Genomic DNA, 16,443 nt, shown 5'->3' with positions numbered 1-16,443 from the left:
TATATTGTATGCAGATGACATCGTGCTGTGTGCAGAATCAAGAGAAGTGGCAGCTAAACTGGAAAGTTGGAGGAAAGTACTGGAGGAGAGAGGAATGAGACTGAGCAGAAGTAAGACAGAGTATATGTGTTGCAATGTGGATGGCAACCGGGAGACAGGTTCTGGAGCTGGAAGGAGATGTCATCAGGAAGGTCAGTGACTTTAGATACTTAGGTTCAACAATGAAAGAGGATGGTGAAGCTGAGAAGGAAGTGGGATGCAGGATACCAGCAGGATGGAGGAACTGGAGAGATAGCTGGAGTGGTATGCGATAAGAGGGTGCCGATCAAGTTAAAAGGCAAAATCTACAGGATAACAGGTCTAGTGACACCAGCTATAACGTATGCTATGGAAACTGTGGCCCTGAGGGAAAATAACATCAGCAGGATGGAGGTAGCAGAGAAGAGAATGCTTAGGTGGATGTGCGGTGTGACCAGAAAGGATCATCCGAGAAATGACTATGTAAGAGGAACGCTGAAAGTTACGAACTTAGGAGCAAAGATACAGGAGGCAAGGTTGAGATGGTTTGGTCATGTGATGAGGAGTGCGGACGAGTATGTGGGAAGAATGGGCATGCAGATGGATGTGCAAGGAAGGAGGAAGCGTGGGCGGCCAAAGAAGAGATGGTGGAGGAGGACTTGAGGATGAAGAACTTGGATGTGGCTACAGCTCAAGACAGGAGGTTGTGGAGGAGACTCACTACAAACAGCGACCCTTCTTAAGTGGGAAAAGTTGCAGAAAAAGAAGAAGAAATATTCTTTAGAAATAATTTTTCACGTTAGGACCTCTTTAAAATTGGGACTCTGGCTTGTAGATGAATTCAAAGAGAGCCGTACTGTCAAAACAAACGTTAGTTTGAAACAAAAAAAATCTCCATGGTCTCCTAGATATAATAAAATATTTATATTCAGATCTTATAGCGCAACCTGAATGCATTACATACCGAGATCAGTGCAAATTCCACCGTTTGCACAGATATTTATAGCACAATCATCGATATCTTCTTCACACCGGATGCCTTCGAAACCTTCTGGGCATAGGCAAGTGTAAGAATGCCTTTCGCTCAAACACGTACCACCATTCGTGCAAGGATCGGTAAAGCAGTGATCATATTCTGAAAAAAAATCGAAAAAATATTGAAACTGAAATTTTAAAAAAAAAAGTAAAAATGAAATAAAATAATAAAGAAACATAATTGGATTTATACGCATTTGGTCAGACGTAATCCTGAGAGATAAACCGATATGATGACCTGTCACAGCGGCAGCACCATCTGTACAGATTCCGACACCGTTTTGCCACTCTAAGTTATTGGATATGAAAAATGAATTTATTTTGTTAAATATACTCATTTTCTAATTCTAAACAAAACAACATTTCTTCAAATATATATACATATATCTTCTTTATTATGGTCAATGTATCGCACGTATCCCAAACAGATACTCTTGTTGGAAACGTTAGTTGATTCATCTATTTGTAGTGAAAACCACGGAGAATTTTGAATCAACTGCTCTTGGGAGATCGTCCGCAATCAGCGTAGTTCTATGACATCGGCATTTCTTTGATTTTATTAGCTTCTGTTATTCCAAACAGTTCCTCGCAAATATTAATCATGCATGGCTTCAATAAATGTTCGCCTATCGTAAACGGTTTTCGCAATAAGCAAAGTTGTTATAAACGAAGCGTTAACTAATGATTTTTTTTTTCTTCTAACAGTTATTGCATTCATGAAGGACTTCTGATTTTTCAGTTCATCCTTTTTTCTTATAAAAAAAAAACTCTTCTGGCTTATCTTTATATTGCTGATGCTTCGTTTCTAAATGCCTTCGTAATTTATTTGGTTCAGACATTCATTTGAGAGGACTACACCGCAAACAACACATTGTATTGTGGTTGTTGAATTTCATCCATTTCTACACTAATAAATCCGAATTTTATATAACCTGTATCCAGAGGAGGAGGGGCCCCGGGCCCCCTTCAAAGAAAAAGAAAAAAAAAACACTAGAAAATTTTCCAAAAATCTTTTCCTAATTAAAATTCATTTTTTTTTTTTATTTATGTTGTGTCGTGTCTTCTATTTCCATACTACTTATGAATTAGCGATCATTGCAGATGCTCAGTCATAGGTCAGATGCAATGCGTAGTGTGTATTCTCAAATCGCCTATTTAACTCCCCCCCCCCCCGCCCAAGATTAAATCCTGAATGCGCTACTGCTTGTATCATATTTCCTTCGTTTACTTATTTTTTTTACATTTACGACTGGCATCATTTCCTGTTTCACACGCGTTTACATCATCCGTGGAATTATCACTATGAAAGTAGTGATAATTCCACGGAACTAGCAGGTGTATTTATACTTGAGGAAATCAAATAATGTTCTTTGTTTGCTCATTTTATCAGGGGATAAATTTTAAGAAATAGCGAATCAGTATCACAGCACTGAAAGTTTCGAAAAATAATTGCACTCAAGTAGCACTAAACAATGTTAAATTCTATGCATTCGTGTACTAGTATTGTTTAAAACTTCAGAGCATCACTTCCATCACACGTTCACACGTCCCGTAGGCACATGTCACGACTGACAGTGTCGCAAGCAGCGAAACGTCGACTTGTGGCGCCACCACAAAAGAAACTACTGCATTAAACTGCATAATTCAGATTACTAATACAAAACGATACAAGTTGTTTGAAACAAAGTAAAATAAAGAGCAAAATAAATAAATAAATAATTATTATAAGAGATTTCAAATATTTAAAAACAAGAAACGTTCTATAACCCCCCCCCCCCTTCAGGTTAAGAATCACTGAGTTAACTGATCTATCATGAGGAATTGAGAAGTTGAGAAGTTTTACTTACCTACACAGGAACTTTCCGACTCTGATTCAATGTCAACAGTAGTTAAGTTTTCTGGACACTCTATGCATTCTACTTGTCCGTAGTTAGGTTGAAAATATCCCGCCAAGCACGGCAAACAAGGCTGAAGACTTGTGTCCGAAAAACTTCCTGGAGGACATTGTTCTAATAGAGAAAAAAATCGCGCAGTTATTAAAACACTTCAAAAACAGTCCATACGCATAAAAATAAAATAAAATAAATTATATAACCTCTTTTACCAACAAACGGAGCAGGCGGAACTCTTTTATCTCTAACTTTTTTTTTTTTTTTTTTTTTTTGTAAATCGGTGGGCAGTCGGTTTCTACCCTTATTGGTCGGATAGTTGAGGTATGGTTACTGATGAATTTGACGACGTCGAAGAGAGAGAGAGAGAGAGAGTACAGCAGACATCTGTTGCCATCTTATACACATATAACCTTAATTACGTATATATTATGTGTGAAATAGTGGAAATTCTACAGTTCTACTCTATCGATACTAATTCGAAACTTAAGATAGTGTTTTTTTCTGGTGGTGTGCATCCTTTCATTATGGATCAGACGTCATGTAAACATCAGAATGTATTTCTTTTGAAAATCTTTGTGTACGTTTTTATTTTATTTATTTATTTTTGGCAAAGAGGATATTCTATGTTCCATAGTATCCTATGTTCCAAGTCGTTGCTGATATATACTCCTCAGCGCGCGGGAGCAACTAGTTGGCCACTGTTCTAACAGCTCCTTTAGATAATATGATTGTAATATTTGATATGGAAACTTTTAAACATATATGTTACGTTTTTAGAACTCATCTAATTTTTGTCATATGTTTCATTCCTTCTTGCCAAATTTCGTGTTACTGAACATGCGTTTTGACACTCAATCCTATGTTAGGGGATGAGAAATGCAAGCTATACCTTGGAATATTAGGTTAAATGAATGAGTTATAAAACGCATAAAACGGCATACCAGCCACAAACCAAATATTAGAAAATCTAAACAAAGGCCTCGAGAATTTGCTCAGAGAAAAAACTCAGAGAAAGTCATATTCAGCAGCATGCTATTTGAATACTGATTACCATAACTGCATTATATAATTATAAGTATCACTTATCTATTATTGTAATCGTGGTATGTCATTTATCCATATAAGAAATACATTAAGTTACACATCTAAATATGAGAAATGATTATATTATATTTATTTATTAATTTTTTTTTTGTATAAGCAAATGACAAAATAAGTATCCCGCCGTGCTTGGCGGGATACTTATTTTGTATCCCGCCGTGGCGATCGCCTAAATTTTAATTATAACCTGTGTAATTTAAATTTATAAAAATTTCGGGATTTCGTTTTCGGTCAATAGATGGCGTCACAATATAGCATTCATTTCGATTAAGAAAAATATTCCTAGTAGCAATTACTAAATTAACACGCACACACGCACACACACACACACACACACACACACACACACACACACACACACACACACACACACACACACACACACACACACACACACACACACACACACACATTAATTCGAGCCATTACTCCTATCTCCCTTAGATTTCTACTTCAAAATTTCTTATCGTTTTTATTGGATATTTTAGCACATCGTTGAGGCCACGTTGTGGTCGAGGGTTCTCCAAGATTATATATATATATAACAGAAACTGAAATTATATATACAATTTTTATAAAATAAAATTTCTGAATTTTCGGAATAGCGACGCGATTATATAGGCTGCTGTAATTCTTTATAACTGACCTTCTAGTCGGTCTCACATGAAAGTTGCAAGACTTTTCTTTGGCAAAACTGTTGAAACAGCAAAACCGGACTACAGAACAGACGCAATTATCAAACAGGGTACACTTTATAGTTTTCATTACTTTTGTGTGATTAAGCGGTAAGGAATTTTAATGAGAGAATTCTCAAAATTTATTACTAAATCAGCTATATCGCGGACAAGGTTTGTGTATTTCAGTTTATTTTCAGAACAGAAGCTCACATGACTTATAACATTATTCATTTGAACGCAGACTTTAGAAGTAGGTTAATTCGATCCAATTGTTAAAGGCGTTTGACAAATTTCGATGGCTAGGATAGCATCTAATGCGCTAAGGAGAAACTGCGCCATCTAGTGTCGAATGTTTGTATTATCATTACGACAATCGAATTAGAATGGCAGGTGTTCTGAGAAAGGTGACATTTGGGACACAAGATATATTTAGAACAATGAACGTCACAAAGACGTCAAAGGATATTTTTTAAATAGGACAACTTATGAATTTTTCAGTTAGAAACTGCGCTTTTAAAAACTTAAAGAAGTCAGATCGCAATAAAATTATTAAATGCAAACATAATCCTGTTATTAATCTATTTTGAGGTTTCAAAATATGGTGATGAGTATTATTCTAAGTAATTTTTGAAGTTACACAAAGAAATCAATTATTTATCTGGAAATTTAAAGCCAAAACTTTGCAATTTTTTTTAAAAGCTTCGAGGTACTTGTATCATTCTGAATATTTCCCATTACCTCTGCACCAGTCAATGCCAGTCGCTCCTTCAGTCCACGTGGTTGTTGGATGCGGGCACGGAAAACAAAACGGTTGCTGATGGCCATCTTGATAAGTACCTACTGGACACGCTTCACATGTTGCGAGTCCGGTAGGAGAGAACGTTCCAGGTAAACATATCTCTGTAAGATAACAGAAGGAATGTTTACAAATATGCAAGTTTATTATGGCTAAATATGTTATTTTGTTTATCTTTCTATGACATGAAAAATAACCTCAAGGAAGTGATCTAAAAAAAATCCTATAAACTGCCAGTACTGTTAGCTGTGATTATGCGCTTTTTTTTTTTAAAAAAAAACAACTAGATTCTTTATTTTTTTTTTTTTTTACCATCATTAAACCGTTTATATGATCTTATTCTTCTGAAATATTCTTCTGAATATTTTTTGTTTCCTCAGAATGAACAAACATGAACGTGACTACAAGCAACAGACAAATCGATATCCTTGATTTTTAGTGTCCTAAATAAAATAAAAAAAAAAAATAAATCCTTCAACCCCCCCTCCCCAAGAAAAACCTATTAGCGAAATAAAATTAGAATTCTTATACATGGACAACAGAATGAACATTTATTGCCCATCCTTTCAGTACAACAGGGCATGACAAAATCATAGGTTTGTTTTGGCTGGAATAGTCGGCTGTTGGTCAACATAGTAAGTAAAAAAAAAAAAGGTCACAGCTTCGTGAGAAAAACAGGGTGGTGATTGGTGGGCGAGTGTGTAATTGGAAAAGTTCGAAAAAGTGTAATGTTCTTTTTTTCCTTTAATTTTTCGATAAAAAGTCAAGAGAATTGTATTTTAGGCCTTGTCTGGGGGATCACTACATTTAACCACCCGTTCCATGCATTTGTCTAAATCCTACCGACCCTGATATAGGCTCAGGTCTAGAAGAGAAATGAGAGGCTTTTGTTGTCAGCATTAATACAGATTTTTTTTTTTTTTTTTTTACAAAACTTTAAGTCATTAACTGGCATTAAGGTGTGCGCGCCCAACATGTTAAAATATTGTTATAATTTTATTTTCACAAAGCACGACTCGAAACGCAAATATTGAATAATATATGAATAATAGAGGAGAAGGATACACAGTAATATACTTAGATTTCGCAAAAGCTTTTGATAGATTACCGCAGGATAAGTTGATAGTCAAACTAGAGTGGATGGCGTTGGATATTAGATTGGTGCATTGGATTGGAAACTGGCTATCTGATAGGTATCAACAAGTTGTGTATGGGGGAGCGATATCCAGGAAAAGGAAACTTACCAGTGGTGTGCCTCAGGGGGTCTGTTTTAGGGCCATTGTTGTTTAACTTTGTATATTAATGATATTGGCGAAGATTTTGATAGAGATATTCAGTTGTTTGCAGATGATGCAAAGTTGGGACGAACCATAAAGAGTAGTGAAGATGTTGTGGCCTTACAAGAAGACTTAAATAAAATGTGTGATTGGGCGCTGGAATGGGAATGTGAGTTCAATGTTGCAAAATGTAAGGTTTTAAAATTTGGAAAACAAAGATGTGATGCAGAATTTATGCTTGGTGAGGATATATTGGCGGAGGTGGAGGAAATAAGATATCTTGGGGTGACAGTGGATAAGGATCTGAAATTTAGGGGACACATAGCCAAAGTTGTGAAGACAACACAAAGGCTTCTGGGAATGATGCGGAGGACACTGACGTGTAGAAGTAGGGAGATTCTTGTTCCATTGTATAAGGCTTTGATTAGGCCACACATGGACTATTGTGCCCAGATTTGGTCACCTGCTTTTCAGTGGGACGAAGAGATGTTGGAAAGGGTTCAGAGGCGAGTGACTAAGGTAGTATCTAACCTCTGGAACAGGAGCGGCTCGTGCATAGGCACTGCGGAACTGCAGCACCCCCAGTTTTTCTCGATATATAAATACAATATATTTATTCATTTATTTATATTTGCTTGTAATATTTAATTTTATCATCAACAATCCTATACAATTCTCTTATTTTGTTATAAAAATAATAAAAATTCATCTTGTAGCACTTAGGAGGGCGAAGGACGCTAGCAGCAGTGTTTACCACAGTGTCATATTGCTACGCGCGCAAGCATATGCACGTCATAGTCAAATGCGAGCTATTCGCGTAATGCGGCACTGTCCGTCGCGCAGTTCCACTGTTGTTTATATGCAGTTTGCGCCAGTAGCAGAGTGTTCGTAGTGCTTATCGTGTTTACTCCGTCTCTTTAAATATTTCGGATTTACAATTAAAGGATTTAATTGTAATGTCCAAAAATTGTAATTCCTTTCTTTTAATTACAATTAAAGGAATGGATTTTATTTTTAAGTAATTTTGAATTATATTAAACTGTATAATTTTATTGATAATAAACAATTTTTTCATGTTTAATTTTTTTAAAAATTTTTTACCATAATTTTGATATTTTATCCAAACACGTATACACTGTACTTACAGTGTCTATGTATATTTCGAAAGTTGCAGCTCCGCCACGATTTCAAGCCACGAGCCGCCACTGCTCTGGAATGTCGAGTATGAGGAAAGATTGAGAAGATGCAACTTGCGGAGTCTAGTGGACAGGAGGAAGAGGGGAAATATGATACAGACCTACAAGTCAGTAAGGGGTTGTTATAGGGTCAATGCTGGAGGTTCTACAGAAAATAGTAGGAGATCAGAGGAGAGCCAGAGGTCATCCCTGGAAACTGTATAAAGAGGGTGTGAGAAGCAAGTTTTTTTTTTAATGCAGAGTTGTGAATGATTGGAATGCCTTGCTTGGGAGTGTGGTGTCTGCAAAGAATTTGAGTGCTGTTTAAACCACGGTATGATGGCTGCATGCTTGATAAAAGGACCTCCTAGATGAGTCTTTGACTACATGGGGGGGGGGGTCTTGGGTAATAATAATAATAATAATAATTGACGGCATCGTACCAGTGAGCTAACAATCATCAACTATGTAACAAACGAAACTATTTTTTTATATAGAGAGACAAATAGATATTTTATATATGCAAATATTTTATATGCATGGAGCAGTTCGTCTCTAGCTCTCATAGAGCGCAGACGTGTTTTCTAGTGCTCCCTATTGTTAGGGCCCTACGCGACCCTTGCCCCGACCTCCAAGCTGCAGGCCGCAAAGGAAGACCGAAGGCCAATCATCGCTTCGCAGACTAATGCAAATGTTAACTAAAAAGGAACCGTAAGTACCTCTTTGTTTCAACCCTCTCGATATTCATAGCATTATGAATAAAAGCAACTGTAGTGAACCTAAATTATATAGTGAACAAGAAAATCGTTCTGAAGGCATCTATTAGCCCGCAATCTACAAAGGTCTTGATGTGTCCTTTCTGTGGCGCTTGTGACCCTTTCTCCTGATCAATGAAGGGCTGTTCCACGAAATTCATGTCACTTGCAATTACTGTCATGTCCTTCTGTTGCAGATTTTGTTTAATTAACTGTCAAAATGTAGCTTTTTCTTCACTTTTTGTTGGGCTGTACACATTCATTAACGTTAATATTTTATTGTCAAGACGTATGCCAACTTCTAGGGTTCTGTGCCTGATAGGGACTTCGTGGGACAGCAGTTGCATGTGTGGTGTCCTTTTCATACTCATCCGTTAGAACAGTGTTTCCCAAACTTCAGATATCCGTGTACTACCCCTTCTTAAATTTTTATTATTACCAAGTACCCCTTATCAAAATAATAATAATAATAATAAATAAAATAAACAAGTATATTTCATTGCAACTGTCTCTTTTATTTGAATTTAGATGTATATGTAAACAAAAAAATATGATTTATTTTTAACAGAACAAAATTTATAAAGATGCTATAGATTTTTACTTAAATTAAATAATTTATCATCAATGAAAGGTGTGAAATTGCTTATGTTGGGGTGAAGTTTCAGCAAAATTTGGCTCTATAGTTAATTTCAATCATCTCAGATGCGATTCGACATCTATAATGCGGTTCCTCTTCTTCGTCTAAATATCTACAAGGACCGAAAATCCAACTTCGCAAGTTCAACCAAATATGAACTTGGAAATGGAAAAATTAACCTTAGAGCTTTATCTGTTAATTCAGGAAATTCATTCTGTATTTGTAGCTAAAATGACGATAACATATTCTCGTTGTATTTATTTTTCAGGAAACCATCAGAAGCCAGTTCTAAAAGTGGTTCTTCTATTGGTGAAAAATCCTTTGGCATAGATTTGTTGCTATTGAAAGGGTATCTTATCTCAATATTAATATTCAGTTCAGGGAAATACTTTTCTAGATTCATTTGTAAGCTTTGTAAATGCTGCATGATAGTAATTTTCACATCATTATTAGTTTGTTCATTTGAACTTGCGAGCAATTCATGAAGAGATGGAAACGCGTCAAATTCTTCATTACCAACCCGCTTTTGCCATAACCTCATCTTTGCCAATGTGGCGTTCACTTTATTTTGGACATGAAATGCAGAAATTTCCTTGCCTTGTAAAGACAAACTAAGATTATTTAATACACTCAATATATCTACCAGGTATGCTAATTGATTGAGCCAATTAGCATACCTGGTATACTAATTACGTAAATTATATAAATGTTTTTTTTACCTTTACTACGAGTTTCCCCTGTCATGAAAGGGTTTGCCTGCACTTGGATCCGCCGAAACTTTTAATTTCTATTTCTATATTCGGCATGAAACTCTTGTAGTGTCTATATTCGGCTTTGAAATAATGTTGGATTCAATATCCACTTAATCTGAATAATTTTGCATCGCCGAAGTGAAGCCTTTTGGCTCTCTTTTTTCAGTATATAATTACTTTTTATTTTTTTATCAGTCGCTCTCGTATCTCTTCGTGTTGTTGCAAGCTCGCAAAGTACGTTCATCAGCTGAACGAAGATTCACGAGTGATCGCCCGCGAATTTGCAAACTATTCCAATGAAGCAGTTATCACAATTTGAGTAGGAGAGTTCATACATAATATATAATTTGAGAAATATAAGTTTAAAAATAATGATTCCATGCGTTAATGATGCATAGTCAAAAATTGCCAAGTACCACCGGGGTATGCGTACCACACTTCGAGAAATACTACTGGCAGGTTCGTTGATTAGAATGTAGTGTTGGGCGAGTCTTTTCTAGCCCTGTTACTAGCCTGGTGAGTGAATTCTTGTTTTCTCTAGCATTACGATGTCCAGCAATTTTTTTATAAATTTCATTGATCAGCAGGTTTTGGCATTCTTTGGTATTTATCCCGTTACACTTTAGGCTCATTAACTTCATTCTGGTTCCGATTTGTTTTATGTTACAATTGTTCGGGTTCTATTTCTTTCTTTTTATCTTTTTCTGTTTTGCTTCTAGCTCTGGTAATATTTGGCATGACTAATTTTTGTACTCATATTGTTGGCGATTTGTGACTTGTTTCCCCTTGAAATTTAGGATTAGGGATTATTTGTGACTCATTTTGGGTTTCCTGTTTGCTATCTGTACAATTCTTTTCACTAATCTGTTCTGGTAATACTTCTAATGGCTCAGGGCGAATTTCTGGAATTTCCTGTTCTCGGCTCCCCCCTCCCTCTTATCGATGATATAGACATTTGGAGAACAGTGGTTTGCTTGCCTTTTTGTAACCTGAAGTTTTTTTTTACTCTTCCCTGTCTGTTGATGAGTTGTTTGCACTTTCGTTGCGTTCTATAACTAATTTCTTTTTTGCTGCTTAGAACATGCGACCAGTCGTTATTCTTAATTGTTGTCCAGAAATTCCGTTTCTCCGAATTTTTCAAGGGAGAGAGCAACCAAGTGGTTTGGGATGTGGGGGCGGCATCCAGTGTATTAATATTTCTAGTTTCCTACATGCATTGATGTTCATAATTTCACAGGTACCATTCCTCGCTTGGATGTTCCCCATGCTGGCAAATCGTTGTGTGAACGAAAGTAGGAACACATAGTTATATTTTAGATGACCTAAATGTCACACATCACTTCCTTTAACTTTGCTTTTAATAAGACTTTTAATAATGTCCTCGTCGGTGTAAGGACCGCATTTTGCATCACATTTGAGAATCACAGTTTTAGACCAGTCTATTTCCTGTGGTAAGTTGAGTGATTTCAACAGGTTCTGCGAGTTATAAACTTCAGAACGATTTTCTTATTCACTATATAATTTAGGTTTCGGTACAGTTACTTTTATTCATAATGTTATGCATATCAAGAGAGGGATGAAACAAAGAGGTCACTACATGGTAATATCAGCATTTCAACCCCGTCACAAAGAAAAAAGAACAAAATTCGTCAACAGAAATTTTCCACTGTATAAATTTAATCAGAACTTAACGAAAGATGAAGAATTCAACAAAGAAGTATAAAATATCATATCAGACGTAGAAAAAACAGTCAATCCAATCATAGCCTGGGAAACCTTCAAAAGAAAAATTAAAAACGCAGCCATAAAAATTAGCATTAAAAGAAAACACCAGCAAAACCAAGAAAGAGAGAAAGATCCAAATAAACTAGCCGGCCTGTACTACATGGATCGGACCAAACAAGAAGTTAAACAAGAAATAAATCTAATTAGAGACAAAATTAAAGCGCAACAAATTCAGGAAATAGAAGGACCATGGCTCCGCTCCCGGTTAAGAACCATAGAAAATGATGAGGGCAAAATATCCACAGCTTGGATTTTCGAAAAACGGAATTACGAAAGAAAGAGAATAGAATGTTTACACTACGATGGGAAAATTATTCGAGAAGATGCGGAACTACTGCATTCGATTCACTTGTACTTCGCAACCCTGTTCTCAGAGAAACAAAGCAAGGAACTGGACTGAAACAAATTCCTCCCCTTCATACCTAAGATAACCCAGCAGGAGGCGGAACAAATTGACGTCCCCATAACAACAGCAGAATTCGGGCAAACAGTAAGGCATTTACCAGACAAGAAATCCCCAGGAGAAGACGGTCTTACAAACGAATTTTACAAGCACTACTCTAAAAAATTCGAGCATTTATTTATGAGAATGGCGTTAGAAATATACGAAACCCAAATAAAGCCAGACAGATTCAGCACAGGGTACATCACACTGATCCCGAAAGCTTCAGACACAGAGAAATTAAAAGACATAAAGCAATGGAAAGGGATAAATCTCTTAAACATCAACTACAAGATCATCTCAAAAATCAAAAATCCTGTCCAATAGAATATAGAAGTACCTACAGAAATTAATATCGCCAACATAGACTTGTGCAATTAAGGGAAGAAACATAGCAGATACAATTACTCATTTAAGATCAGTATATGAGTACAGTACTCTGACCAACAAACCCTATGTCCTGCTAGGCTGGGATATAGAAAAGGCATTTGACACCATAAGCCATATATACTGTATATTCAAAATTGTAGATCAAATCAAACGAAAAAATCAAAAGAACAAACATTCACGGGGAGAGCCAAGCAAAAATCCTGGCATATGCCGACGACATGACATCAACACTAGAGACGGAAAGATCAATACAACAATCAATGAAATTACTGGAGGCTTTAGCAAGAGCCTCTGCCGTGAAAGTAAACCTGAATAAATCTCATTGCATGCTAATAGGAAAATGGGAAAAGAACCTCCGAGATTCCTCAAGGCACAAGAATTCAGAGATATTTACCGGTTTTGGGAGTTAAAATAGGTGGCCCAGAAACGTGAAGAGCAGTGGAAAGAACTCCACGCAGCTGTTGCGAGGAAAATAAATACCATGCGCCCAAGACAACTATCTGTAAGAGGAAAAGCAAGAATATGCAACACATATTTATCCTCTCGACTCTGGTACAAAATAAACAACATCCCGTACCATGGGCAGACAAGATCCACAAGCTGTGCGCCAACCATCTGCGGTTATCGGTACGAACCAATGAGGAGAACAACGCTCTTTCACGAATTAGAAGCCGGAGGTCTAGGTCTACTTAATATCCAATTAAAAACAGTTATCAACAGAGCGAAGACCGCAGGAAAACAGCAAACACTAAATCCTACGACGGATATGCAATAGCATTCCTACAGAAGTGCTTCCCACATAGAATAATCAGCACAATGCCAGAGATTCATCGAAGAGTTCGCAAGATGTTTACAGAGATGGCGGAGGGATACGTATTTGTGACGGAGCACATCAGCACTGAAACCTTAATAAGTCAAAAAACAAAAGCAACATACTACAAACTACGTAGATCAACATTTCCCATACCACAACATAGAGAATTAAAATCACACTCAGTCCTGTTTTAAACAATGTCTTCAAGCTACCAATACATCCGAGATATAAAACCTTCTTTAAAGTCCACCATGCCTGCCTACCTACCAAGAAGCATGCAACGTATCAGTTTTGGCCGGAACCGTAAACACTATAATGATATACTGTAAACAAACAGAAGTAACTTGGAAAGCCGTTAAAAGATGGTTTCCTGAAATCCAGCTAATCAACGAGGAAATATTATCCTGGTTAAAAGGAAACCACATAAACAGGATGCAAACAATAGTTCTCATCCTACGCAATTTGGGCTCACAGGTGCGACCAAGCGTATGGAAGAGAAGACAGTCCGGGAACTATATCGAAACTACATCACTACATCCAGGAAGCGATGACCAATTCAGTCCAAACTAGAAGAATAGGCAAACTTAACCTCCAACTTTATATCAGACGAACCCTCCAACTACCAAAAGAACAACACCATCATCACTCCCCAGTGGAAATAAGGCAAATCTGAAGAAAAACTCCTAGCTTGCTACTTCCATCAGAAGAAACAGCGACTGAATCATGTGGAACAAATCGCCCACCGCAGGAAAAAGAGTGATCCCCTACCTCAACGGAAACAACGAACTCATATTTAACTGAAAAAAAAAACTATCAGGAAAACTAAAAGACACCATAATTTTGTATAATATACGTGAAAGTTAGGTGTACAAGAAATTCTGTATGTATATGGATGTTATTTCGCTGTACAGATGGTATATGTAATTTATTTATTTTGAAGAGTATATAGTTTACTTAAATTTATATAATAAGTATGTTATATATGGCATGTTAATAGAATTTACTATGGATTCCTTAAAAAATAAACAGTTCTTGTTGGACCAGTGAATATCATATGATTGTTTCTCGCCCAACTGATTATTTTAAGAATTTTAATTTCTTCAAAACAATAAAATAAAAACATTTAGTGATATTTAAAAAAATTTTTTTTTAATTTTTTGTTAAAGCAAAATTTAAAAAAAAATTTTAATTTTTTTGTTAAAACAAAAAATTTTTTTTATTAAAAAATTTTTTTATTAAAAAATTTTTTTTAACAAAAAATTTTTGTTAAAACAAAATTCCTTTAACAAAATTTTTTTTGTTAAAGCAATATCAGTGGAAAATAAAACTCTTCAAAGAAATTAAAAGGTACAGTATTACCTTTGCAGTCCGTTTCATTTTTACTGTGAACCTCTTCTGTCAACATACCCGAAAGGCAAGCATCGCAGCTAATTTGTCCTTCGCTCTCTTGATAGTATCCCAAGGCACATTCTTCACATAAGTCCTTCAGCTGGTTATGAAATGTTCCCGGTGGACAAGACACTAGAAAAATTTGAAAACACAAATTAATCTCAAGCGAAATTAAACACGGCTGTAAATACTATAGCTAACAACTTACAACGGAATATAACGATTTCGATTCTTTATATTATCAACACTCAACCTCCCCCCCCCCCCCCATTTTTATTATTTTTTTTTTTCATGATTCAAATGAAGCACATGTTACATTGCACAGGTTTACGCATAAATGTTTCAAAAGTAAACTTTTAAAAGTCTTTACAAGTATTTTGTTATTGTTTTATAAATCAGATTTTCAATGAGTTATTTGTGTCACAAGGCGATAGGATAGATGATATTTAAGATCAGGAAACAACCAAATGACTCTTCTTTCATATTTCTAAAGAGTCTTAAATTTCGCAAATATTTCAACTATTTCAAATGTAATTTTCGAATCAACTGATTTAATACCTACAGTAGAAAAGACCAAACGTCATAGATTTTCATGAAATTATCAAATTTTATTTTAAGAAAAAATTTTTCCCAATCATATAGATATAAGAAATTAAATATTCGCCTTAAAAAATTGTTTTTCTGTTTTAAACTAAAAATAAAGCAAGTTTTCCGGTTCAGGATTTTTTTTTTTTTTTTTTTTTTTTTCATTAGGCTTTTATTAGACAGTATCAGAACAGTCGTACGGATGATGTCAAAAACCGATTTCGAATCTCGTTCAGAAAGGAAAAAATCGATACGAACTTTTGATGTAAAAGTGAGCCAGAGTCTCATAAAAAGAGAAGGAAAAGCCTCGTCCTAGGAAATTCGATTCTTTCACCTTAGAAAACAGGCAAACCACCCAAAGAACACACATCATAATTGACAGGCATGATATACGGATTTCCATAAAGATTTTCATCTCTACCAACAGCACTCCCTAGTATTTGGGAGTGCAAATATATCCCAAGATTTGGGATGGTACACCGTAAACGTCTCTAAAATTCTTGATGATATTCAGAAGAGCACAGTTCTGTTCATTAAACAGACTGCCTTCAGCCACTGTTTCAAACGTGGCTGAAGGCAGTCTGTTTGAAAGATGGTGGGTCCGTTTCCGCACCCACCATCTTTTCTACGAAACAGGCGCTAAAACTATAATAACCTGAGTAACAGCTGTCCAACATCCATTTAAAGATGAATTATTAACTCACCGAAACTGATGCTCCCATTCATATTTCATTTCATTTGCCTCTGTTCTCTGGAACTCTCACCATTATTTTTTCTCTAAAAACTGCAACCTTCAGCTCTTCAAGTAGAACATCAACAGATTTCCTTCAATCTTAACCCCTGTTCATACGCTGCATCGATCTGTTATACGTTCTGAAATTTCTCATGTGTTGGTGTGATATAAAAAAAATAATAAATTCTCT

General features: G+C 35.9%; 1 protein-coding gene across 1 annotated transcript in view; it reads right to left on the bottom strand.

The window, feature by feature from the left end:
* Nucleotides 1-16,443, bottom strand: part of LOC150100234 (sushi, von Willebrand factor type A, EGF and pentraxin domain-containing protein 1-like) — an 84,867-nt gene that overhangs the window by 28,259 nt on the left and 40,165 nt on the right. The window contains exons 15-18 of the mRNA XM_090402997.1: nt 14,906-15,067; nt 5,462-5,623; nt 2,901-3,062; nt 983-1,153 (exon numbers count right to left, since the gene is read on the bottom strand). Of these exons, the coding sequence (XP_090259123.1) occupies nt 983-1,153; nt 2,901-3,062; nt 5,462-5,623; nt 14,906-15,067 (657 nt within the window). The remainder of the gene's footprint in view (nt 1-982; nt 1,154-2,900; nt 3,063-5,461; nt 5,624-14,905; nt 15,068-16,443) is intronic.

This window comes from Typopeltis vanoorti, chromosome 13 (genome assembly GCF_054136105.1).
Source record: "Typopeltis vanoorti isolate ZY-2024b chromosome 13, IOZ_Tvanoo_1.0, whole genome shotgun sequence".
Classification (NCBI taxonomy): Eukaryota; Metazoa; Arthropoda; class Arachnida; order Uropygi; family Thelyphonidae; genus Typopeltis; species Typopeltis vanoorti.
Note: the sequence above shows the minus strand (reverse complement) of the source record. Positions and strands in the feature narration are given on the sequence as shown.